At 37.9% G+C, this 24,594-nt stretch overlaps 1 protein-coding gene across 3 annotated transcripts in view; it reads left to right on the top strand.

Annotated features, from left to right (window-relative positions):
• ANTXR1 (ANTXR cell adhesion molecule 1) overlaps window positions 1–24,594 on the top strand; it is a 219,166-nt gene that overhangs the window by 25,477 nt on the left and 169,095 nt on the right. For all 3 annotated transcript variants that reach the window (XM_046660702.1, XM_046660703.1, XM_046660704.1), the window contains exons 2-3: window positions 685–756; window positions 5,620–5,691. In XM_046660702.1, the coding sequence (XP_046516658.1) occupies window positions 685–756; window positions 5,620–5,691 (144 nt within the window). The remainder of the gene's footprint in view (window positions 1–684; window positions 757–5,619; window positions 5,692–24,594) is intronic.

Raw genomic sequence — 24,594 nt, 5'->3', positions numbered from 1 at the left:
TTTTTCAGTAAGAAGATCCCTTTTTAATATAGTTAAAAGGCTGTATAGTTTTTCTTCTTTTATGTATTAGTATGACTATTTGCATTAGATTTCTTTGAATATTGAACTACCAGTATGCTCTGAAACAATCTCCACTAATTAATTAATTATTATTCCTTTGGATTCCTGCTGGATTAGTTCTGCTAATATTTTATTTAGAGATTTTGCATCTATATTTGTGAATGAAATTGGACTCTTTTTTGAGGAGAGGGATTTGTTTGTCTATTTGGGTATCTAGTTTGTGCTGATTTCATTTAAATGAATTGGAATATTTTTTCTTCCCTAATCAGAAGAATAATTTAAATAGCACAAAAATAACTGTTGCTTAGGATTTGAAACTAACCTGTGAATCTGTTTGGGCCCAGGATTTTGTGTGTGTGTGTGTGTGTGTGTGTGTGTATAAGTGTGTAGAGTGGAGGTGGAAAGGACTGGAAGGTGGAGTGGAGGGAGTTTTTTAACAAAATTTTTAAGAGCTCTAACATTAAGTCTAAATGCCCTTTCAAACAATTTCCAAGGTTATAAGTTTCAGATAATGAGCTCACTTAATGGATAAGTCAAATGTAAAATAAAAGAATATGAAGAGAGAGAATACAAGGTAAAGACAAATGAACACGTGATTAAGCAACATCTGCTTTTGCTTTCTAGATCAGGAAGTGTGCTACACCACTGGAATGAAATCTATTACTTTGTGGAACAGCTGGCTCACAAATTCATCAGGTGAGAAACAGATTGTGTATTGCTCTGCCGTGAGTAAAACCAGCCTATGTTTGCTATTCTACTCATTACTGACTACTTTGGGGATGCTTTTGGACAAAGGTAGCCTCTCAGACCTTGGACCAGAGACTTGACTTTGTTTTAATCTTCGCCACATAGTAGAGTAACTTTTGGCTTCCGGTTTTTAGGAGGAGCCCAATTTGGCTATAAGAGCAAAATTTTAACTTTCTCCCTGTCTTGTTGAATAATACATCTTGTAGAAGGATGATTAACATTTTCTTTCACCATGCATCTCACTGGGGCAATTGGCTCATTCTAGCTGGACTCATGTAGGGTGTGTTGGATCAACTCATCCTAGTTTGCCCAGAACCTTCCCAGTTTTAGAACTGGAAGTCTCATATTCTGGGAGCTCCTCTCAGTCCTGGATGAACCGTGACAGTTGGTCAGCCTAGCTATGTGCCCTATCAGTTAGAAACCTCTGAGCATTCTCAACACCACTTTCCAAGGAAGGGCAATGCAGTTTTGAACATCATCACTATAAACATTGGAGAGGCCTTGGAGGTCTTTTTTTCTAGTGAGTATAGACACCCATTAGCAAAGGAAAGGAGGTCATTTCAGCCTCCTTGGGTACAGCCTCTATGGGATAACAACTGTGTTAGCTTTCATGGGTGTGCTTGAAGCCAGTTGTCAAGGTGTTTGGCAAAATTGGTCTGATCATAGTAAGTATCATCATAACTCCACTCCTGATGGATGGCCTCTGTAGAGTCTCCCAGCTGCTATGAGTAACCACAAACTTCTTCTTTGAATAAGGTTCTGAATCTCAGAATACAGGTTTTCCTTCAAGACCAGGGTTATGACAAATGTGTTCCCTCCAGATTCAGTTACTGGTCTCAACACATACCTGTCTGCCCAATTGGAGGGAAAGGGTTAGGAGGTGTGCTCCTGCCATGCGAAAAATAGGACACTGCTGCAGGAAGCATCTAACCCCAGAAGAATAGGAAAAACAGATGCTGAGAGGAGATAGGAGAAAAAAGTAGAGGGAAAAGAAAGAAACAAATACCTGGTTGGTATTAAAAACAAAGTATTTAAGAGAATCTTAGAAACTTAGAATTGAAAGGAACAGCTTCCTAATGCATCCTAGGAGGCATTCACTCACCTCAACTTGAATAGTTCTGGTGAGAAATTGCTGCCTTTCGGGGCAAACAGTCAAATAGTTGGACAATTCTAGTTTCCAGAAGACTCTTTTTTTCATTGAGCTAAAATGTCCTTTCCTGCGCTCTCATCCGCTGGTCCTTTGGAGTGCCATAAAACAAAGCTGCCTCCAGACATCTGACAGCGTCTGCTATGTCTCTGCTTGTTCTTCTCTTCTCCTGTTCTCTCTGAAGCAGAGGAGCTGATGGAAAAGGCTTTGAAGTCAGGCACATGTGGACCTGAATCCAAGCTCCATTGTGCAACCATAGCAATTTACTCACCTTGGCTGAACCCTAATTTGCACATGAGGATTGTAAGAGAAAACATGTGCAAACCAACTAGCCCAGCACCTGGTTTAGAGTGGGCACTCAACACTTCTCTTTCCCAGTTCCTTCAGTAATTCCAGACTCTTCACCATCTTGGAATGAAAGAAAGTTAGAGGTAGGGGTGGGGGGACCCAAGAGACCACCTGATCTAATCCTCACATTTTATGGATGAAGAAACTAAGGACCAGAAGTCGACATGGCATAATCCAGACCATAAAGGCACTTTCCTCCAGTTGTCTCCTCTGATGCTCCTTGGCTAAGGACCCCCTCATAGTGTGGCACCAAGACATTACTGTCATGCAAACTCCAAGAGGCAGGGACTCTCTTTTGTTCACTGGTGCAGTCCAAGTGCCTGTAACAGTGCCTGACACATAGCACATGCTCAATTAACATTTGGATAAGTGCATGATTTTTATTTATTCACTTTAATAAATAGTCTAGGCAGCTGTTACCTCAGCGGGAAATTCATTCAATAACAGTGGCTGATGCCAGTACAAATATAACATTATAATTTCAGTGGGATCCTTGAAATTTCAAGTCCCTCTATTTGTCTTTATTCTGACCCCCTCCCATTTTCCTAATAATGATTCTACCTCTTCACCATTTTCTTCAAGCCTCCAACCTACACCTCACACCCATTTACTCTCAGCAAAGAACCTCACCTCCTGCTTCACCAAGATCCCAGAGAATAGCAGACAAGTGATTACCTCAAGTTCCAATCCTACTCCTAAAAGGTGCATGCACATCCTTCCCATCTGCCTCTGAGATTCAAGTGCACCCCCTATTTAAGGACAACCCCTCCATTTTAGTCCATTTCATCCCATTGTCTCCAGTCTCCTCCAGGTCTTTGTCTCTCTCTTGTATTTTTCTCTACCTTTCCCCTGGCTCCATTTCTACTGGCAATAGACATAAACTAATCTCTCTTGCCCCTCATCTGAAAAAAGAAAAAACAAAACAATGATTCTTCTGATCATGTCTTTCTATTGATGATAACATTTCTTGACTGGTTTCTCATTCAAATATTTTTAAAGCCTTGCTATCTCCCTATCCTTACTTCTCATTCATTCCTTAACCCGCTGCTATCTGATCTTCACCTCCACGCTCCATCTGCTTGCTCTCACCAAAGCCAATAAGTGTCGTCCTAGAGGAAAGATCCAGTGAGCTCCTTGCAGTGCTTATTCTGATGGGTAGAGGGGCTTTGTCTGATTCAGACTTTTCTCTCCTTGAAATTCTCTCCTCCACTGGCTTCTGGTTCTCCTTTCATTTCGTGACCTGGGCCAGACCTTTGCATATTGGTATTGGTTCTAGATTTGGCTCACTTCACTTCTCACTGCTGACGATTTCCTGGAACAACTTTACCCATGTCAGTACAGTGAGAACTCCCAAATTATGTCTCTAGCCCAGACTCAGGTACCAATTGCGTCTTGGAGACCTACATTTCCCACATTTCAAGTTATCCTTCCCAGAGCCTGAACTCTATATAAGGGAGGCAGTGTAATACAGTAGTTAAAAACCCAAGGTTTAGAATCAGCATGCTTTGTTTTAAGCCCCAGATCCACCTCTCTCTCACTGTATGACCTTGGGAAAAATTACTTTATCTTTCAGGGTCTCAGTTTCCTTTTGTGGAAAACAGGAATAATAATAGGACTGATCTCATAAAGTTGTTCCAAGTTTAATTAGATAAAACGTGCAAATCACTTACAATAGTGCCTGGCACATAGTAAGCACTTGATAAGGTTGACTATTATTTTAGTAATACGATCATTATGGTTGTTATTATTATCATTTAGGACATGGTGTCCTGCTGGCCCAGCAGTGGTGAGGTAGTAGCAGGCAGCATGGTGTCGTAGACAGAGAACCCAGTCTGTTTCAAGAGACCAATATTTGGGGCCGGCCTGGTGGCGCAGCAGTTAAGTGGGCACATTCCACTTTGGCAGCCCGGGGTTCACCACTTCAGATCCCCGGTGCAGACATGGCACCGCTTGGCAAGCCATACTATGGTGGCATCCCACATATAAAGTGGAGGAAGATGAGCATGGATGTTAGCTCAGGGCCAGTCTTCCTCAGCAAAAAGAGGAGAATTGGCAGCAGATGTTAGCTCAGGGTTAATCTTCCAAAAAGAAAAAAAAAAAAAGAAAGAAACCAATATTCAATTCAGCTGGTATTGCCTGGGCTCCTACCAAGTATTAAAAACCATGCTAAGAGTATCCAAAAATGCTTTAGATATTTGGTAATGAATATTGGCTTTATCCTGGAGGCAATAGGATCCACTGGAGGTTTTATAGCAGATAAACGACAAGATCAGTACTATATTTTAGGAAAATAATTCTAGAAGCAGTGTGAAGAATGAATTGGAGCAAGGAATGATACCAGGCAAGGTCATCAGCAGGAAATAATTGCAATTGTCAGACAAATGAGGGTGAGATCTTAAACTAAGAGACAGAAAAGGGGGCCAGGTTTGAGAAACATTCTGGGAAGTGAGAACTACAAGATTCAGAGTCAGGTCAAGTGTAGTAGTTTATTGCATTGTGAAGAATTAGGTTGATGCTATGATGGAAGAACCAGTTGGCCACCTAGAGAGAGCCTTCCATTGGTGAATCCACTAAGTCTGACAGTCCATCTTGCAAACAGAGACATGTTTGGCCCTCAGCTGAGAGTTGTTCTTTTTCCCAGAGTGTGGATTTTACGTTGACAAAGCTCCTAAGCATTGCCATATAAAAACTATGCCAATGTCTTCCTTAATAATGAGAAGCATAACTACCAAGTGGAATAGATATTCTTGTGGCTCATCAGCACATTCTCTCCTTATAGGATAACCTCCTTGGGAAGCCAAGTAGAAATTAAAAGTTGATGGTGATACTATTTTCAGAACAAAAGGAGTTTGTTGTATGATCTTAATGGCTGATGGCATCAAGCTGCAACAGCCTGAGACACCCTCTTCGTTATAGGATACACCAGACTACTGCAGATACACTATCAAATTTTGTCTATTGGGATCCCCCTTTTTATAAATGTCATGCAGACTTAGTCCTCTTCTAGGGACACACTTCTTCAGAAGGAGCACAGGGCAGTGATGCATTTTAGCTTTCTTCCTTGTGATCCACACTCACTGGTGTGGTGTCTAATCAGAAGCAGCCTCCAAGAAGACAAAGAGAGTCTTCTCTTTGGTCCACAGCTTCAAGTCTGCTGCTGGCTAAATACTTGTGCCACCAGGTGTGGAGGCTCCCTTGGGTTGTAGGGTCAGCTCTGGCAGCCGTGATACAAAGGGAAGAACAGGGGGGAAGACTGGAGGGGAATGGCATTTCACAGTCTTTCTATCTGCCCTGATAGAATTTCTTTTCCTTTCCAGCCCACAACTCCGAATGTCCTTTATTGTCTTCTCTACTCGAGGAACAACTCTAATGAAGCTAACAGAAGACAGGTAAGGATGCTCCCCATCTCTGTCATTTAAAGCCTATCTTTTCTTGAATAGTTCTGATATTTCTGCCCTAGGGCTAGCTTGACCTGTCGATCATTTTAATCTAATAGTTGCCTCTTTTCACTTAAGCCTTGAACTTTGCACATTGACCCATCTGCTAGTTTGCTCTGACTTTGATAGAATTTCCTGATGTTGGTGAAATTTTATAAATGACTAAATCATGTTAGGTAAATCTTACATTTGACTGGTGACTCAGTCTGCTAACTTGGAGCAAAATGTTAGCAAACCAAATTCTTGGGGGACCACATTTTCGCTTATTTAAATTAGATTTATTTTGTAGATTAAGCTTTCAGAGAGAAAACAATTACACTGTGAGAGAAGTAAGAACTTGAAATATTATCATCTATAATTACCAAGGCAGGGAATAGAGAGAGTTTACTGCACAACAAAATAAAAATAAATTTAAATCAGGTGTGGAAAAATGTTGTTGACATAACAGGATTAGTTAGACTTAGCTTAACAAAAGTATTCTGGGTTTTACCTCTCGCAGAAGAAACTAACAATAACAGAGACATGTCATTTACTCATCGTTAGGATGGCATACTGGGAGTAGAGATGACAGTTTGTTCCTGAGTTAATGATGCTTTGTGCACTTTTTAAAAAGTGATATGGTCCAAGGCACCAAAAAAAAAAAATGTGATATGGGCCACCTGAGAGAAGCTCCACGTGGGACTATTGGCAGATTTATTTATGGACATGTTGGGAAAAGGAAAGGAGAAATGGCAGGTACAGGGAGGGCATGAAGACTTCATTCTATCATAGCATTCTTCTTCTAGAAATGAAAATAGGACTAACAGGATAGAGCAAAGTTTTCGGGATTTTGCGCCGACACAGCAAATCTGAGCTAGTCACCATTTTTCTCCGTTTCTTTGTTTCCCATCTGTTAACTAAGAGTACTCTGTACCGTGTAGAAGTTTTCAAATCCTGTTACTCCTTTAGCAATATCTGTTATATGCATGCACGCCATTTGAGATGCACAGACACGCCCTTTTAAAAATGGAGTTTTCTTATTCCTTAACACAAGGAGAAACTGATGTCATATAATCTTCCTGAGGATACCCAGCAGAACCCACCCTAGGGGCAGGCTCCGCATTCTTTTCCCCTCTACCTTTTTGCCCTTCTGTTTAACAGAGAATCATAAAGCCCAAGAAGCCCATGTGACTTTCCTTCAATATTGGCCAAAGGTTTTAAGAAGCTCTGAGAAAGTGTCTCTAACCTATGGCCTACAAGCAAGACTCCTAATCTTGCTCAGTCTTTATATGATGACATCCTTTATGCAGAGATGTCTTTTATTCAGAGAGAGCACACCTCTCACTCATTCTTCACATCCTCCTACAACCCGAGGCTGCCTGGAGCTGCTTCATGCTGACTCCGCTCGCTCCATCCCTAAGAGTTTGGCCGAGAGACCAAGTTCACATATCCCTCGTGTGCTACTGCTCGCAGCCTCTGGGAAGGTGGGGAGGGCAGAGAGGGGTCATGGATTTATAAACACCATTAGAACGCCTAGGCTTTCAGACTCGTTTCGGTTATGCTAGTTCAAATTAGTCATCTGAATCCTACTTTGAATCTAACTTTTTGTGCCTTAACTTCACTACTCCTGGTTTCCCGTGCCAAGAAGATAGAGGTTAGAATCTCCACTTTGCTGGAAGGAGAATTTAGGACTTAAGGGCTGAATATGCATCACACAACAGCCAGAAATGTCTTGCAAAAGGCTATGTTGATTTCATGGGGTGACTGCTTGGTCTAACCTATGGGTCAGCTGCCAAAGCATGACCTGGTTAACTGACACATCCTCAACCTTATCAGCCTGTGGAATAATGTGGGCAAGCCACCTTTCTAAAATATTTTCTCAAGAAATTGGCTAAAAGAATTAGGCTTTCAGAATTTCCAAGTTGGTACTATTTCTGAAATGTATGGCTTTCAGTGTTTTAGTTGGGCACAGGAATTTTTATATTTTTCTCTATAGCTCATTTGATCTTCACAATATCCCTATAAGACAGTAAAAGATGCATTATTATACGTAGGGAATAATTTAGAAAACTTACAGAGGTAAAATAGTTGTTCAAAAAGAAGACATGAATTAGCAGAGACTCTCTTGTCAACAAGAACAAAAGATTTGGAGTAAATCAGGAGAAATACTATCAAAGGTGTATTTTCATCCACTTCTTAAGATCAAATCCACATAGGGGAAACCACAGGAAGGTTGAAGAAATAGAATGGAAAATAGATATGGTGTGCGGAGATGTAGTAAAAGAATTACAATTAGAATAATAATACCTATTATTTGTGTTTTTTATCTTCTGAGCACCTAGCATATTATTTCTTATTTATCCCCATATAACCATTATAACTTCAATTTCTAACAGGGTCTCTGTGGTCATTTGATTCATTGCTTTATATGTAATATGCCATTTTCCACAAACTGCTTTCAAGATTTTTTTCTTTAGTTCTCAGCAATTTGATTATGATGTGTCTGGGCATGGTTTTCTTTGAGTTTATCATATTTTGGCTTTGCTGAGCTTCTTGAATCTGTAAATTTATGTCTTTCATCAAATTTGAGGAACTTGCAAGCGTTATTTTTCAAATGTTTTTTCTGCACCAGTTATTTTCTCCTCTCCTTCTGGGACGTCAATGACACAAATGTTAGACATTTTGATATTAATCCATATGTGCCTGAAATTCTGTTCTTTTTCAATCTTTCTTCTTTCTGTCCTTCAGATTAGATCATTTCTATTGATCTATCTTCATGTTCACTGACTCTTTCCTCTGTCTTCTACGTTCTGCCATTGAGTTCATCCTTTGAATTTTTTCTTGCAGATACTGTGTTTTTCAGTCATAAAATATGTTTTTGGTTCTTTTTGAAGTGTTTATTTCTCTGCTGAGAATTTCTGTCTTTTCATATATTTCAAGTGTGTTTACCTTTACCTCATGAAGCATAGTTATTATAACCACTTTAAATTCTTTGTTTGATAATTCCTACAGCTCAGGATTGGCATCTTAATTGTCTTCTCTCTTGAGAATTGCTCACATTTTCTAGGTGCTTTGTATAATGAATAATTTTAGATTATATCCTAGAAAGTTTTACTGTTATGTTTTTTAGACTGTGAGTCATATTCAAATCCTCTGGAGACTGTTGATTTTTTTTTCTTTGTTTGCTTCAGTAGGCAATCACCCTGGATAGGTTCAAACCACAAGTTCTCTCTTTTCTTCTGTGTGTGATGGTTTTTATGTCAGTTCAGTTTTCAAAGCCTTTGTTAAGCTACTTTGGGTCTGTCCTGCACATGTGTAGCTCAGAGATGAGCCTGGGACTTCTACAGCTTCATACACAGAATTAGAGAGACCCCCTTCTCCAGCCCTCTCCTCTACAGGATTTCCCCCACACTGTCTTTCTCATTGAGGCTCCCCTTTCCAAGTCCTCTAGCAAGAAAAAAGGGATTTCTCTTGGAGCATTGGCCATCACATTACTGCCATGCAATTCTAGTAAGACTGCCTGTGAGGCAAAGCCAGGAGCAAAAAAAGAGAAATAAGAATGGAGATTCCCTCCACATTCTTTGAACCATAGGGCCCCCTTTTTCCAGAGGCCAGAAATGTACGGGCTTTCTTGGCCTTTTAGGTGACATCCCAGAGCACTGCCATGTGACTGAGTCCCACCCATAGCTTAAAACCACAAGAGAAAAGAAGGGGAAAAAATGGGAATTCACCTTTGTATGGGTTATTTCTCCAGGTTTAACTGCCTTCTCCAATCTACCTGCTTTGTTTACTTTTCAAAGTCCTCATGTCTTTGATTTTTTATTTTATCCAGAGTTTTTTGTTATAATCAACAGGAGAGATAGCCAGTTGCAAGTTTACTCTATCTTTCCTGCTGCTACTTTAATTTTACAGATAAGGGCACTTAGATTCAGAGAGTTTAGATAACTTGCTAAGGTTGAATAATAAAAATAGCAGAACTAGGATTCTAATTCTGGATTCGGTCCAACTCATGTGCTTTGCATTATATCATGTTAGTCTTCCAAGATTTCTTAGCTTCATCCATTTGCAAAACAATTGGCAAATTGTAACAAATTTTGTAGTTTTCTTCATTAGCATAATAAAGGGTCTAATTTTAAGTTTAAGCTCTATTAGTATAAATTATTTTAGTGTTGGCTACTGCATATGATTCCTTGAAAACTCTCTAGATAGTCTTTTTCCTGATCTTACTTGAAATGCTTCAAATGTTTCACCATTTGGAAATGAGATCATGTCAAGGAAGTCCAACCCTTCCTTTAAAAGAAATCAGGAATAGATATTCAATTTAATCAAATGCATTTTTGGCATCTATTGAGATGATCATATTTTTTCTTTGACCTACTAATACAGTGAAATGCATTAAAATATTCTTTAATATAACTGGATCATTCTTGCATTTCAGGTTACACTTAGTTGTGATATATTATTGTTTCAGTGTAGAGCTGAATTCTGTTTTCTGTATTTTACTCAGAAATTTAGCATCAGTATTCATAATTGTGATTGGGCTGCTATTGCCCTTTTTACAACTGCTTACTAATAGTATTTTTTTATAATTTTTTTCTTTTACACCAAATCCTAACTGCTAGAATTTATTCTGACGTAAAGTATAAGGCCAAGGTCCATCTTTTTTCTCCAAGTGCTTAGCCAGTTTTCCCAACACCATTTGCTGAATAGTGTTTTACCACCAGTTTGAAAAATTAAACTTCTTCATAGTCTCGAGTCCACTGCTGAGTTTTCTATGCTGAAATATTGCATTTTTTGTCTGTTCCTATGCTAGGATCACGTTATTTTAATTTGTTTTAACATCTGAAGGACCAGTCTTTCCTCATTTCCAATTTTGGGTGAAAATCTTCCTAGTCTGTAATGTTTTCTTTCCCTTCCATGTGCGTTTTAAGCAATTTTTTTATGTTCCAGAATATCCTTGGAATTTCCACTTATATTGTGTGAAAAGTAAAGAATAACCTTAGGGAAATGGCATTGCATTTTTACTGTATCTATTTCTTATTTAAGGATGTATCACTTCTCTTTTATGTCCCTCAGTAAAGTTTTGTTATTTTCTTTAGATCAGTCTCACACAACGTTTGTTAAGTTTATTTCTAGGCATTTTAAAGTTTTGCTTCCATTGTAAATGAATTTTTTTCTGTTGTATTTTCTAAATTATTATTCATCATAGAGCAGTTAACCTATACTTTGGGGTCCATGGGACTTTCTTGAATTCCATAAAATGACTTTTAAAAATTTGGCAAGTCAGAGAGATTGCAGTTTGATCAGAAGAGGCCTATTCCCCCAAAATAGTTTTAAAATATTGGTTTTGGGGGAAACTATTGGTTTTATAGATGTATTTCTTATCCTGTCATCTTAATGAAACACTTTATTAGTTCTAATACTTTTCCAGTTAATTTTGGAGTTGTTTTCTAGTAAGATGATTGTATTATTTATAATTAATGATAGCTTCTGTCCTCTTTTCTAATATTTATGGCTATTATATCTTCTTATGTGTCTTATTACATTGGCTAAAGTTTTCAGACTTTAATGAGAATCACTTGTGTTTCACAGTTTTGTGCTTTATTGGATATTGACTTCATGGAGATAATTTATCTATTATATTAAGGAAAGATTCTTCAATTGCAAGTTTATTAAAATTTTTGATCTAAAATAAATATTGTTTTATTAAATACCCTTTTGCCATATCAAGATAATTATATCTTTCTTCTTTTATTTCCTTTGTGCTATCCACATGAAAATTTTAAATCAAAAGATTTCCTGATGAAAAAGTAGCCTTACATTCCTGGAATAAATTTTATTTATCATGGTTTATTCTTTTATTATATTTCTGGCTTTGATTTAACATAAGCCAGAGGACATCGCTTATCAGTATTTAATATTAAGAGTATTCAGGAGTTTTATTTTATACCATCTTTGTCAGGCTCAGGGTAAAAGGACTGCGTGAGTTTAAAAAAATGTATTGGCGCTCTTTTCCTGTGCTGTGGAATATCGTAACTAACATAGAAAGCATATGTTTGTTCAAGGTTTGATAGAACTCAGAGGAAAACCATCCAAGACAAAGTCATCACTAAAGAATTTCTTTGATTATCTCAAATTGTCATAGTCATATTTTCTACCTTGAGAAGTGATAGAAATTATCAATGTATTGATATTTTAATTTTATAACATATCTTTTTTTAATTTTCAAAATCTCTTCTGTACCTTTGGTTATATCCCTTTGCCTGCACTTATGTAAAGGTACTATTTTTCTCTTATTGTCCCATTCAAACTACGCAATGGTTTCTCTCTTAAATTTATTCATCAGTTCTCTTTTCTGTATTGTTTTTTGTTTCATGATTCACCATTTTATTTTTTACTATTATTAATTCCTTCTTCTGCTTCTTCTAGTTTATTCCCTTTCTTTTTCTGGCTTCTTGAATTGACAGTTTATTCATTATATTTTGTTATTTCTCCTTCAGTAATAAAAGCCATTATAAATATAAATTATACTCTAAATCTCATCTTTGTTGAATCTCATACATTCTGACATGTACTGTTCTCATTATTGCTAATTTCTAAATAGTTTATATTTATAATTTGATATTTGATATTTGATTTAAAATGATTTACAAAGTGTTTCACAATTTCCACATGCTTTTTGGGGTTTCTTTTTGGTTTTCTCAATTTCTAGAGTCATCTATATTTTCAGAAAATGTGGTTTATTTAATTTCTACTTTTTAAATTTATTAACTTTTATTGGTGGACTAGTACATTATTTATATTTATCATCCAAGAATGTTAGAAAATATGTATACTTTAATGAATGAAAAGTTTGATATAAGAAATATGTTGATTAAATTTATCAAATATTTTATATTTTTGTTTACTTGACCTGTAAAGACAGAGATATTTAAAAACTTTCTACCATGACAATTCTATTTGAATTTTCAAGACATTGCTAATTTACACCATATTATGTAGCTCACATGTATCATCATTATGGAATATATTTCTACTTAATATAAAATGACCTTTTTGTCACCTTTAATGCTTTTTAAGTCCCTTGTCCAAAAATAATGTTATTAAATTTTGCTTGTATTTTTCCTGCCACATCTTTTGTGTGTGTGTGTGTGTGTGTGTGAGGAAGATCAGCCCTGAGCTAACTACTGCCAAACCTCCTCTTTTTGCTGAGGAAGACTAGCTAACATCCATGCCCATCTTCCTCTACTTTATATGTGGGATGCCTACCACAGAATGGCTTTTGCCAAGCAGTGCCATGTGCACACCCGGGATCCGAACTGGCGAACCCCAGCCGCTGAGAAGCAGAACGTGCAAACTTAACCGCTGCGCCACCAGGCTGGCCCCCCGCCACGTCTTTGTTTATCCATTTATCTTTTACTCATCTTTGATATTTTGTTTGATTTACCACTGGTGATTTGAAAAGTGTAATTTCATCTTTATTCTAATAACAGGTCCCAATGAATTATGCTTTTCTTTGTAATGGCAAGAATTAAGTAATATCTATTTATTTTTTCTTGCTGAACTTCTTCTAAGAAATATTTGCGTTATATTTCATAAATCCACAGACGCACACACACACACACATATATTTCCTTTCTAGGGCTTTAAATTTTTCTTTTCTTTTTTTTTTTAAAGATCGGCACCTGAGCTAACACCTGTTGCCAATCTTTTTTTTTTCTCCTTCTTCTTTTTCTTCCCCAAAGCCACCCAGTACATAGCTGTATATTCTAGTTGCCGATCTTCCTGGTTGTGGCATGTGGGACGCCACCTCAGCATGGCCTGATGAGCAGTGCCATGTCCGCACCCAGGATCCAAACCCGTGAAACTCAGGGCCGCTGAAGCGGAACACGTGAACTTAACCGCTTGGCTACGGGGTCGGCCCCTCAAGTTTTTATGTAACTTTATTTTTTAATTTCTCAGTTGACAGCATTTTTTCTAGTAAAATTTTCCTGAAGAGTATGTGAATATTAAGCTTTCTAAGCTGCTTAGAGAATTCCCCTTGAGAATTGTTGTTATTCACCTCCAGGTAAATATTTTAACTGAACACAAATTTCTTATATCCTGACTATGGTTTCCCCTCAGTTTACTAGAGATAGTGACACAACGTTAACTTGCATATATTAGAAAAAGGAGGGATGCAAATTTAGTATGTTTCTCCTTTGTGGGTAGCTTGTTTTCTGCTCTTGCATGTTTGTAAACAAAATTTTCTTGATCTTTGGAATTTAAACAAGTCAAGAGAATATATCCAGGTTTGAGCCATTCCATGAACTTTGTATAGTACCTTGTACAGGCCTTGAGCCGTTCCGTCTGACAACTTAAGAACTTCTTCAGTTTAAGAAATGTTTTTCTATTATTTCTTTTATTATTTCTTTCATTCTGTCTGTTCATTGGATTCTTAAGTCTATCCAACATCTCTTTTATAGTCTATTATAATTGTTTAATCTCTATTATTTTTCTTTGAGTTCTTGGACAATGCTTCACTCTAGTCCTGTAATTCACCAATTCAAGTTGTTTTGGTTTTGGTTTTTGGAGTGTCCAGCCTACTATTGACCGCTTCCACTGCATTTTTTTTCTTATTGTGGTAAAATATATATACCATAAAGCTTATTTTAACCCTTTGAAGCATACAATTCAATGGTATTAAGTTGGGCAACCATCACCACTATCTATCTCCAGAACTCTTATCGTCCCGAACTGAACCTCGCCCAGCCCCTGGTAACCTCTATTCTCCTTTCTCTATGGATTTGCCCATCCTGGATACCTCATATAAGTAGAATCATATAATATTTTCCCTCTTGTTTCTGGCTTATTTCACTTAGCCTAATGTTTTCAAATTCCATCCATGTTGTAACATGTATCAGAATTTCATTCCTTTTTAAGGCAGAATAGTATTCCCTCGTGTGAATATATCACATTTTGTTTATTCATTCATCTGTCAATGGGCATTTGGGTTGTTTCCATCTTTTTGCTACTGTGAATAATGCTGCTGCGAACATTGACATGTAAATATCTGTTCAAGTCCCTGCTTTCAGTTCTTTGGGGCATATACCCACAAGTGGAATTCCTATATCATATATAATTCTATGTTTAATTTTTTTTTCTTGAGGAATCCCCATACTGTACTGTTTTCCACAGTGTCTGCACCTTTTTACATTCATACCTACAGTGCACAAGGATTCCAATTTCTCCACGTTCTTACTGGCACTTGTTATTTCTGGGTTTTTTTTTTTTTGATAACAACCACCCCAGTGGGTGTGAAATAGTATCTCATTGTGGTTTTGATTTGTATTTCCCTAATGATTAGTGATGCTGAGCATCTTTTCATGTGCTTATTGGCCATTCATATGTCTTCTTTGGAGAAATGTCTATTCAAGTCCTTTGCCCATTTTTTTACTGAGTTTTTTAATCATGTTATTGTTGAGTTCTAACAGTTCTTTATATATCTGATATATTAATCCCTTATCAGTTATATGATTTGCAAATATTTTCTCCCATTCTGTGGGTTACTTTTTCACTGTGTTAATAGTGTCCTTTGATGCACAAAAGTTTTTAATTTTGACGAAGTCCAACTTATCTATTTTTTCTCTTGTTGTCTGTGCTTTTGGTGTCATATTTCAAGAAATCATTACCAACTCCAATATCATGAAGCTTTTCCTCTACGTTTTTTCTAAGAGTTTTATAGTTTTAATTCTCACATTTAGGTCTTAGATCCATTTTGAGTTAATTTTTATATATGGTTTAAAATAAGGGTCCAACTTCATTCTATTGTAGGGGATATTCAGTTTCCTCAGCACCATTTGTTGAAAAGACTGCCTTTTCCCCCATCGAATGGTTGGCACCCTTGTCAAAACTCACTTTACCATATATGCAAAGTTTTGTTTCTGGGCCCTTTTTTCTATTCCATTGGTCTGTATGTCCATCCTTATGCTGGTACCACACTGTTTTGATAACTGTGGCTTTGTAGTAAGCTTTGAAATCAGGAAGTATAAGTCTTCCAACTTTTGTTCTTTTTCAAGGTTGTTTTGGCTCTTCAAGGTCCCTTGAGATTCCATATGAATTTTAGGATAGATTTTTCTATTTTTGCAAAAAATGGCATTGGGATTTGGATGGGTATTGCATTGAATCTATAGATCCCTTTGGGTAGTATTGTCATCTTAACACTCTTAAGTCTTCTGATCCATGAACACAGGATGTCCTTCCATTTATTTATGCCTTCTTTAATTCTTTGTCATCAGTGTTTTATAGTTTTCAGTGCCATTTTATTTTTTAACTGACAATATCTTTCAACCGTATGAATACTTTCCTGCTCTTGAATTTTTCCTCACTTTGTGTGTAGCAGCCTGCTATTGTGTTAGAGATGGAATGTCTTCATCATGAATATGAATTAGAACTGTTCTATGAGTTCTCCTGTTTTTCATATGAGTTTGCTTCCAAGGGGAAATTTTCTCAGATTCCTCAAACTGATCCTCTTCTTCCCAACTTCTGAGACATTTCCTTAGTATAGTGATTTTGAAAAGGAGCATTTTCAGCATTGGAATTTGGAATGAGTTGTGTCAGAGATCATGTAAATCTATGCTGAAAATGTGAAGATCTCAGGCTAAAGATGGGAAAATTTAGATGTAATGTAATTTTTCTCTTGGATGAGTAGAAAACCAGTATTGTTTCCAAGGTAAGGAAGAAGCTGAAGTCAAAGGAAGATGGTCGGGTGTAGATGTTGGATCACTGTGTTAAGAACCTCTCCCACCACCTACCACAGGCTGTTCTTCTCATGTCCTAGAATTCCAGACCTGTAGGTCCTTGCCTTAGTCTGATCTCAGCGGCTCTACTGTCAGGAATTCTTCCAAGTGTCTGGTATGGGTATGGCACCCTTGCCTATTTTCCAGCGGTGAAAAACATTTTCCCCTTTTATCCTAGTTTCGTTGTTTCTACAGCATTTTGGAAAGAAAAAGAGGAATTAAAATCTGTAGACTCAAATCACTAACTTAGACTGGAAATTTCACCTTTCTTCTAAACTTTGAAAAGTTAAAAAAGCATAAGAAAACAACTATGGGTTAAAGAATTATTATGGCTTGTCCAACTCACCAGCTTCATTTTATTGCTGAGGAAAATCATTCTCAGAAAGATGGAATTATTTGCCCAAATTCATACAAGTAATCAGTGGCAGCAGAATTTCTTTTAAAAAACTCACAAAATTAAAATGTTTAAATCCAGTGATTTTTCTACTACATTACATAACTGATCCAACTCACTGCATCTGCATGCTTGCTGCTGTCTTTTGTTTCTTATCTGTGGAATACTTAAATGGAAGCAACCACTATGTATATGTGTAAATGCGTAAATATATATGCATTTATATGTGCCTATATGTAATCTTTTATTCATGGCTTATTATGTACCAGTAACCTAGAAAACCTTTCTCAACTATAATAATGGAAAACGATAATACCTACCTTGTAAGGTTGTTATGGGAATTATATTATGTATTATATGTATAATATACATGGAGATACTAAGGCAGAGAAGGCTCAAGGCCACTCTGCTGTAAAAGTTTAGGAACCTGGACTTGACCCCAGGCATCATGGCCCTAAGTCCACACTCTTAATAAATATACTATAGGGTTTCCCACAATTTTACTATTATGTACAGTTTTGAATTAAAAACAAATCCAAACATACACAATTCACCACCCCAAACCCTCTGACTTCTTCAGGAAAACAGTCCCCTGAAAGCATATGCCCTCTACACGTTTCATCCTCATAACGTTTGACACTTCAGTTTGGAAATGCTCCTCACAAAGAGGTAAAGATGTAGCATCAGCATTCATAGATGGGGTTAAGAGGTTAAGTATCTTGCTTATTGCTTAAGGAGTTGCAGTGAAAGCCAAGAACGCTTGGCTCAAACTGCTGAGTGGAAACCAAGAGACCACACTTCTCCATCCCTCTCAGTCATCCTTCGGTTTGGTTGAGAATGTGGTTTTGCCATTAGTGTCACAGGGGAAAATGACATATTCTGGACACATCGCTTGATTCCTGGAGCAGAATGATTACAGGCTGTCATTACCAAGATACATAGTTCTAAAAGCTTTTTCTAAATTTAAAAATAGCAAGAGTGCTTGAAAGAACCTGGATTTGTTCCATTTTGAGATACTATTCATTTAGATATGAGAAGATTTGATGGCAAAATTAAGAGAAATAGAGGGGAGCATTTATTTATTCTCTTGTCTTTTTGACTGAGAGATAATATCTTGGGGGTCTGAGTTCATAGGAAAGTTCCTTAGCTCTCTGTGCCTCTGTTTCTTCAACTGTAAAATGAGTATAATGATAGTCCCCACCTCATAGAACTGTTGGAAGTATTAACAGTGTCAGGCACTGATGAGTGTTGTTGTTACTGTTGTGGTGGTTGTTGGGATTTTTGGCAAACAGCTAAGGGATCACCCAAAATCCTCCTGGACACACGCCATAAATCATCATAGCTTATCCAACAGGAATTCGAGGAGTGAGTCCCCAGTTCGGCCTGGCTCACATCCTTCTCTGAAGTTTTTAACATTTGGCCAGTCTATCCCTCTATCGAGGGAGATAGGTAGAAAATATTGCTTCAGCATGAAGCCAAATAAAAGCTATTGTTTGGTTTCTCTAATGATTCTAGCAAGACTTCTTCCGGACAAGAGTGCACGGGCAGTGTCTCCAGGGGCAGTCTGTCTAAGGGTTCCTCATACTGAGTCACAATGATGGTAAAAAGAACCCATCTTGGAGAAGTTCAGCAGGTCTGGGAACAGACTGATTTGAGAGAGTAGTGTGGTTCAGCGCTTCTCACACTCTTCCTCTGGAGCACCCCTGTTAGTAGAAGAAAGTAAAAATTTACCCCTGGGGTCCTAGGCTATAGCTTAAAGTGGCTCATTGAAAGCAAGTAATTTCTTCAACATCCTGTTATCTTAAAAATGCATGTGCATTTGTATTCTATTCCATAATGTACCAATGTGTGATTTAATATAAAATCAGGTTGAGTTCTTTCTCAAATTTTGGAGTACAATCTATGCTCCAGAAAAAATATATATATATGTGTGTGTGTATCCTTGGTCTTTGTGTACAGTACCCTGTCCTATACCAAGTTTGGACACCATAGATGTGGTAGAAACAATACAGACTTTGGACCAGAGCCCTGTCTGGGTTCCAGTCTAGACTCCAGCAGCACAGGCGTGTTACTGTACTTCTTTGAATCCGTTTTCTCAAATGTACAGTGAGGATAATAATGCCCACCATTTGGTGGTGTTGTGAGGCTTTTGCGAATTAACTCATGGAAAGTGCCCAGTAGAGACCCTGGCACAGCGTGGGTACTCAGGAAATGTTACTTCCCTTCCTCAGCTACTATCTCTCATGTGACAAAGACATATAAAGGATAAAAACTGACAGAGCAGTGTCCAGAAACACTCTTGTCTGGATGAAGCCAGCAAGGCAAACTTCAGAAGTAGTCAATGGAACCAAAGAATGATAGAGTTCTCATATTCAAAGCTAGCCAGTAAAGCCAACAAATTTTCTGTGCCCCCCTCAAAAAAAGTCCCCACCAGTATTAGTCAATATCAGGCAGCTCCACAAGTGAAGCACCTCACCTGTCTGTCACCTCACTCTTAGCCCCGTGGCCTCCAGAATGGTGACTCGAGCCTGAGATTTAGCACTGCCTTTGATGGGTGCTGAATGCCTCCTCAAGAACTCCATGTTCAGCCTTTGCTACTCACTCTCAACAATTTTTTTAAAGTTACTAAATATTTTGAGTGTAATAAAAGCATACAAAAAAAGGATCATGAACATTCATTATCCACCCCCAAGCTTATGAAATAAAATGTTATAGGTATTGATACCTCCTGTGTACACTCTCGTTTCTCTTTCCTCACCAGAGCTAAGCACTCTCCTGAATTTGGGCTTCATCCATTTTAATGGATATCTATTTTTATATACCCATGAGCAATATATTATAGTGTTTCATATTAAGCTTTATAATACATGATCATGTTGTATGTATTTTTCTTGAACCTGCTTTTTACACTTAACATCATGTTTTTTAGAATTTTTCTATGTAAATACTGTGCTTGGTTCATTTTAACTAATGTTTACTTCATATTGCATCCTATTCTATTGTAATAATGTATCATCATGTACTTATTTATTCTCTTATTTATGGACAATTAATTTGTTTCTAATTTTTCTGCTGTTATAAACAAAGTTGCAATGAATACTCTCATACCTGTCTCCTGGGGGGTACAAAAGAAGCAAGAATTTCTCTGTGATATGTAACTAGGGATTGAATTTTAGGTCTTACGATATGTAAATATGTAGTTTCACTAGGCATGATTTAATTATTCTCCAAAAGGGCTGCACCAGTTTACATTCCCAGTAGTGATTTATCAGTGTTCTCACCGCTCCACATCCTCCCAACGTCTTATATGATCCCCCGACTCTTCTCAAACAGATTGTGCCCACATATGACTTGTGAGTTGGATTATCTGGTATGGACCTAGTACAGTCTTCTCTATTCCCACCTCCAGCCCAATTCTCCAAAGTGTGACAGGGAAGTCCTATCTTTGGAGAGAATTGTGGCCTCCACCAGCCTATACTATAGCATGTAGTCTGACCAAACAGAAGGCGCTTGCCTGTCATCTACCCTAGGACTAGCCACTTTCAGCTTCCACCCGAGAAGGTGACGTTGGGCTCCACAGTCTCTATTTCACAAGACTTGGCAGAGTGCCACTCTATCCTATGCCCTTCCAAACACTCATCGTGGTCAGTAGTACTGACCTCAAGGACATCAACCTGACCATTTTGGATGCCACCAGTAGCACAAGAGACTTAGTCCCTATTGAACTAAGAGGAACACGGAACTGAAGGTTCTCATAGGAGGAAGCTATATATTCAGGCAACCCTGAATATAGAGCCCACTTTCCACCACTCCCATCTCCTGCAAAATATGGCTCAACTGGGGAAAAGGGTTAGCGATAGGGAAGGTCTTGCAGGGATGTTTTTCAGAAGCCAAGCAGCGCCTTAGGAAACTACATGGTGAAAACCCTTGCACAAATGAGTAACTAACCAAAATGGAGTTGTGTGGAGAGGAGTTTGTTCAGACAAATTCATCACATTGCCCTGTGATTAAACCATCACTCCTGTCCTTTGTGCCAACTTAGGCTGCAACCTTTGGAAATTCCTTGATGGGCTCCTCTTAGTGAACGTCAGTTACTGGTCTGCACTTGACCCTGTGTCACATCGTGGACTGCTCCTATCTGCCAGGTGTGGCCTCTCCAGTTCCCAGCAGATGCCCAGGTTCAATTTCTGCTCACTCTTTAGCTCCTGCATCAAATCGGATGCAGATTGAGCTGGAAGAGAGTGGGTAACTCTTATACTTGCACATCTTCATTTTACATTGGAGAAATCTAAAGTGCACGGAACTTAGTTGACATGCCTAGGAAGTGGTAGAACTAGGATTCAATTCTATCCTCCTCCAAAGTGCATGCTTCTTTGAATGACACTGAAGCCATGGGAAGAATGTGATTACTTTGTAAAACAGTGTAGGTGTAAGAATTGGGGGATCTGAGTTCTGGGGCACTCCAATCTTTAGAGTTCTAGAAGAGAAGGAAAAGCCTACACAGAAATATGAGAAAGAACAACTGATGAGGGAGGTGGCAAGAGTATGCTGTAATAGAAAGCAAGAGAAGAAAGCATTTTAAATTGAGGGAGAGGTCAGCTGTGTCTGATGCTGTAAGAGGCTGAGTAAAATGAAGTGAGAGAAGTGACCATTGGATTGGCAATGTGGAGTTCATTGGAGATCTTGACAAAAGAAGTTTCAGCAGAGTTGTGGAGACAAAATTCAGAGCAGAATGGGTTAAAAGATGAGGGCTTCCAATTTTTAAATGAGGGGTAAAGGCATTTTTTTGGCCGTTTCTCTCACAAAAAGCACCCCAAAACCAGAAGAATATGAAACAAAGCCAGAAAGGCCATCTTTGAGGAAGTGAAGAAATAGTTAAACCATAAGAACGCTATATATGAAGACAGAGGAGTGGCAAATGATGTTAGCAGTGTGGAGAAAAGTCAAATGCAATCCTGCAGAAGGAGACACTGAAGACGAACAAGACTCGTAGCCTTGCAGAACCCTGGAAAGCTCAAAACTTGGGACTGTCAGATACTTCAAAAGACAAGGAAGGGCTACAGGGTGAAAACTGGAATATCATTTAACAGTTTATCTAAGGAGCTGTTCAGCCTTCGGAACCACCCACCTCTACATTCTGAAAATCATCCCTTCTCCAGCTCCACCAGAGGAGAGAAGTATATTCTCTGGCAAAATTAAACAAAAAATGGTTTCATAGTCAGACACAAGGCATGGGAGATTGTGGAGACATCTGCATAACAAATGTTGCTATTTCCAGCCCTCCCCCTTGGCAATTCCAGATCCAACATCTAAGGAGAGAGTTTGAAAACTACTTCTTTGCAGAAATAAATATCTCAGAGGAGGAAAAGTGTACATACACCGATATTTGAGGGTCTTCAACAAAAAAAGCCTGTTGACAAAAGCTGGTCATTCACCAATTGGCATGCACCACTGTGCACATGGAGTTTCCAACATGTCTTTTGGTCTCGCTCATTAGCTCTGAATAGACAGCCAAAGATCACTTCACATTTGAAGAAAGACTCCACCAGGAAAGACAGAGACATAAGGAAGCTAGTATTCTTTCAAGAAGTTTTGTTGTGAAGAGAAATGCAAATAGGTCAATAAGTAGAGGGAGACATGGAGACACAGAGGACTTATTTTCTTAAGATGAGAGATACTAGTGCATGTTTATATGCTGGTAATCAGCCTGCAGTGTTTTTCTTCCTTACCTGAAGCAAATGTGTAGTCACAAATACTTAGAAAAAGCTTTACAGTATGTCTGCTTCTGGTTAGGATGTAGAAGGATATGAAAAACCTTTACTTTCATGGTCAACCAGAAAAGTCCAGACAAAATAAAATTCATACATTTCTATGGGTCTAGCAGACACACAGGAAGCACTGATGAACTGAATTAGAGAGAAGCAAGCCCTTTATAGCTGAGCAGAGATTTGCAGAAGCTTCCATACTTGGAGGTAGATGCCTGGCCTGGGTATGGACAATTGGAAAAGCAAGTCAGCCAGGGACAGAGATCTTTCAGGCATGAGGAAAAGCCAGCTGAGCCTTAGACAACAATGTGTGCCAGAGGGATGGATTATTCCAAAAGAGCCCCCCAAATGAAAAAGAAAAATCTCTCAACATGACAATTCTCCCCCTTCACCTGCACCTCTCCATTTCTCCAAGCAGTGGAACAGTTGGTGAAAAGTAGAGAAAAATCTCATTAATCTCATGTATTCTTGTGGTGCTTGGATTCTGGAGTCCTACCAGAGTTGAATCCAAAGATCAAGCAAAAGTATCTGAAGCTACTCCTAACTCCCTCCCAGCTCAAGAACTGAAAAGATCACAAAGGCAGGGCAAGGCAGAAGGCTGGCAGTTGAGCTAATAACAGGGAATACACTCTAATTAAGGCTGTGGCCCAGCCCAGGCTCAACCTAACTCAAGGAAGAATCTAAATAATCAGCCCCTACCCTAGCTCACAAAGATAAAAGGCTTTACACCCTGCAGTGAGTAAACAAACAAATCAACATTATACCTAAGTCTCCACTGCTTTTTTTATACACAATGTCTGAAATACAAATTAAAAGATTATGAGACATGGGAAGAAGCAGGAAAATGTGACCCATAATCAAAGAAAAACACAATAATGGAAGCAAACCATAGATGTCTCAATTATTGGAATTAGCAGACAGGAACTTTAAAACAACTATTATGAACATGTGAAGAATTTGCAGGAAAAGGTGAATATAATGGAGGAAGACATGGGTGTCAGAAAAACAAACTCAAAGAAAGAACCAAGTGAAAATTGTGGAACTGAAAAATACAATATCTGCAGAAAATGGATTAATGAACTTAAAAACAAGTTAATAGAAATTATTTAAACTGAAAAAGAGGAAGAGAAAAGATTATGAGGGGATGAATCAGGACCCATGATTTGTGGGATGATATCAAGTGGTCTAATAGATGTATAATTGAAATACCAAACATGGTATTCCACACACAGATCCAAGAAGCTCAAAGAATCCCAAGCAGGACAAACACAAAGAAAACATCACCTAAGTACATCATAGTTGAATTTCTGAAGACCAGTATAAAGAGAGAATCTTAAAAGCAGTCAGAGGGGGAGGGGAAAAGACATATTATGAACAGAGGAACAGCAATGAAAATCACTTACTTTTCATCAGGAAAAAAACACATGCAATCCAGAAGACAGAGGATCAATATCTTTAAAGAGACAAAAGGAAATAAGTCAACTTAGAATTCTATAGCCAGTGAAAATAGCCTTAAAATTGAAGGCAAAATTAAGACATTTTTAGGGAAAAAAAATACTAAGAGAATAATCACCAACTGCACTACAAAAAATAAATGCTAAAGGAATTCTTCAGGCTGAAGGTAAATGAGACCAGGTATGAACTAGATCTACAAAAAAAGGGAAGGAAAAATACTAGAAATAATAAAGATTTTCTGAATTTCATAAAAAGACAATTGACTATTTAAGACCTAAGTAATAACACTCTATTTTGAAGTTTATTACATATGTAAAAGTAAAATATATGACAATAATATCACAAAGGATGAGAGGGGATTATTTGGGAGTATATTAAAAGGTTCTTCCATCATATGAGAAGGAGCATAATATTAACTTATGGTGGCCTGTTTTAAAATAAGGATGAATATTGTAATCTATAGAGCAACCGCTAAAACAAAATG

Source organism: Equus quagga, chromosome 5 (assembly GCF_021613505.1).
Source record: "Equus quagga isolate Etosha38 chromosome 5, UCLA_HA_Equagga_1.0, whole genome shotgun sequence".
NCBI lineage: Eukaryota > Metazoa > Chordata > Mammalia > Perissodactyla > Equidae > Equus > Equus quagga.
Note: the sequence above shows the minus strand (reverse complement) of the source record. Positions and strands in the feature narration are given on the sequence as shown.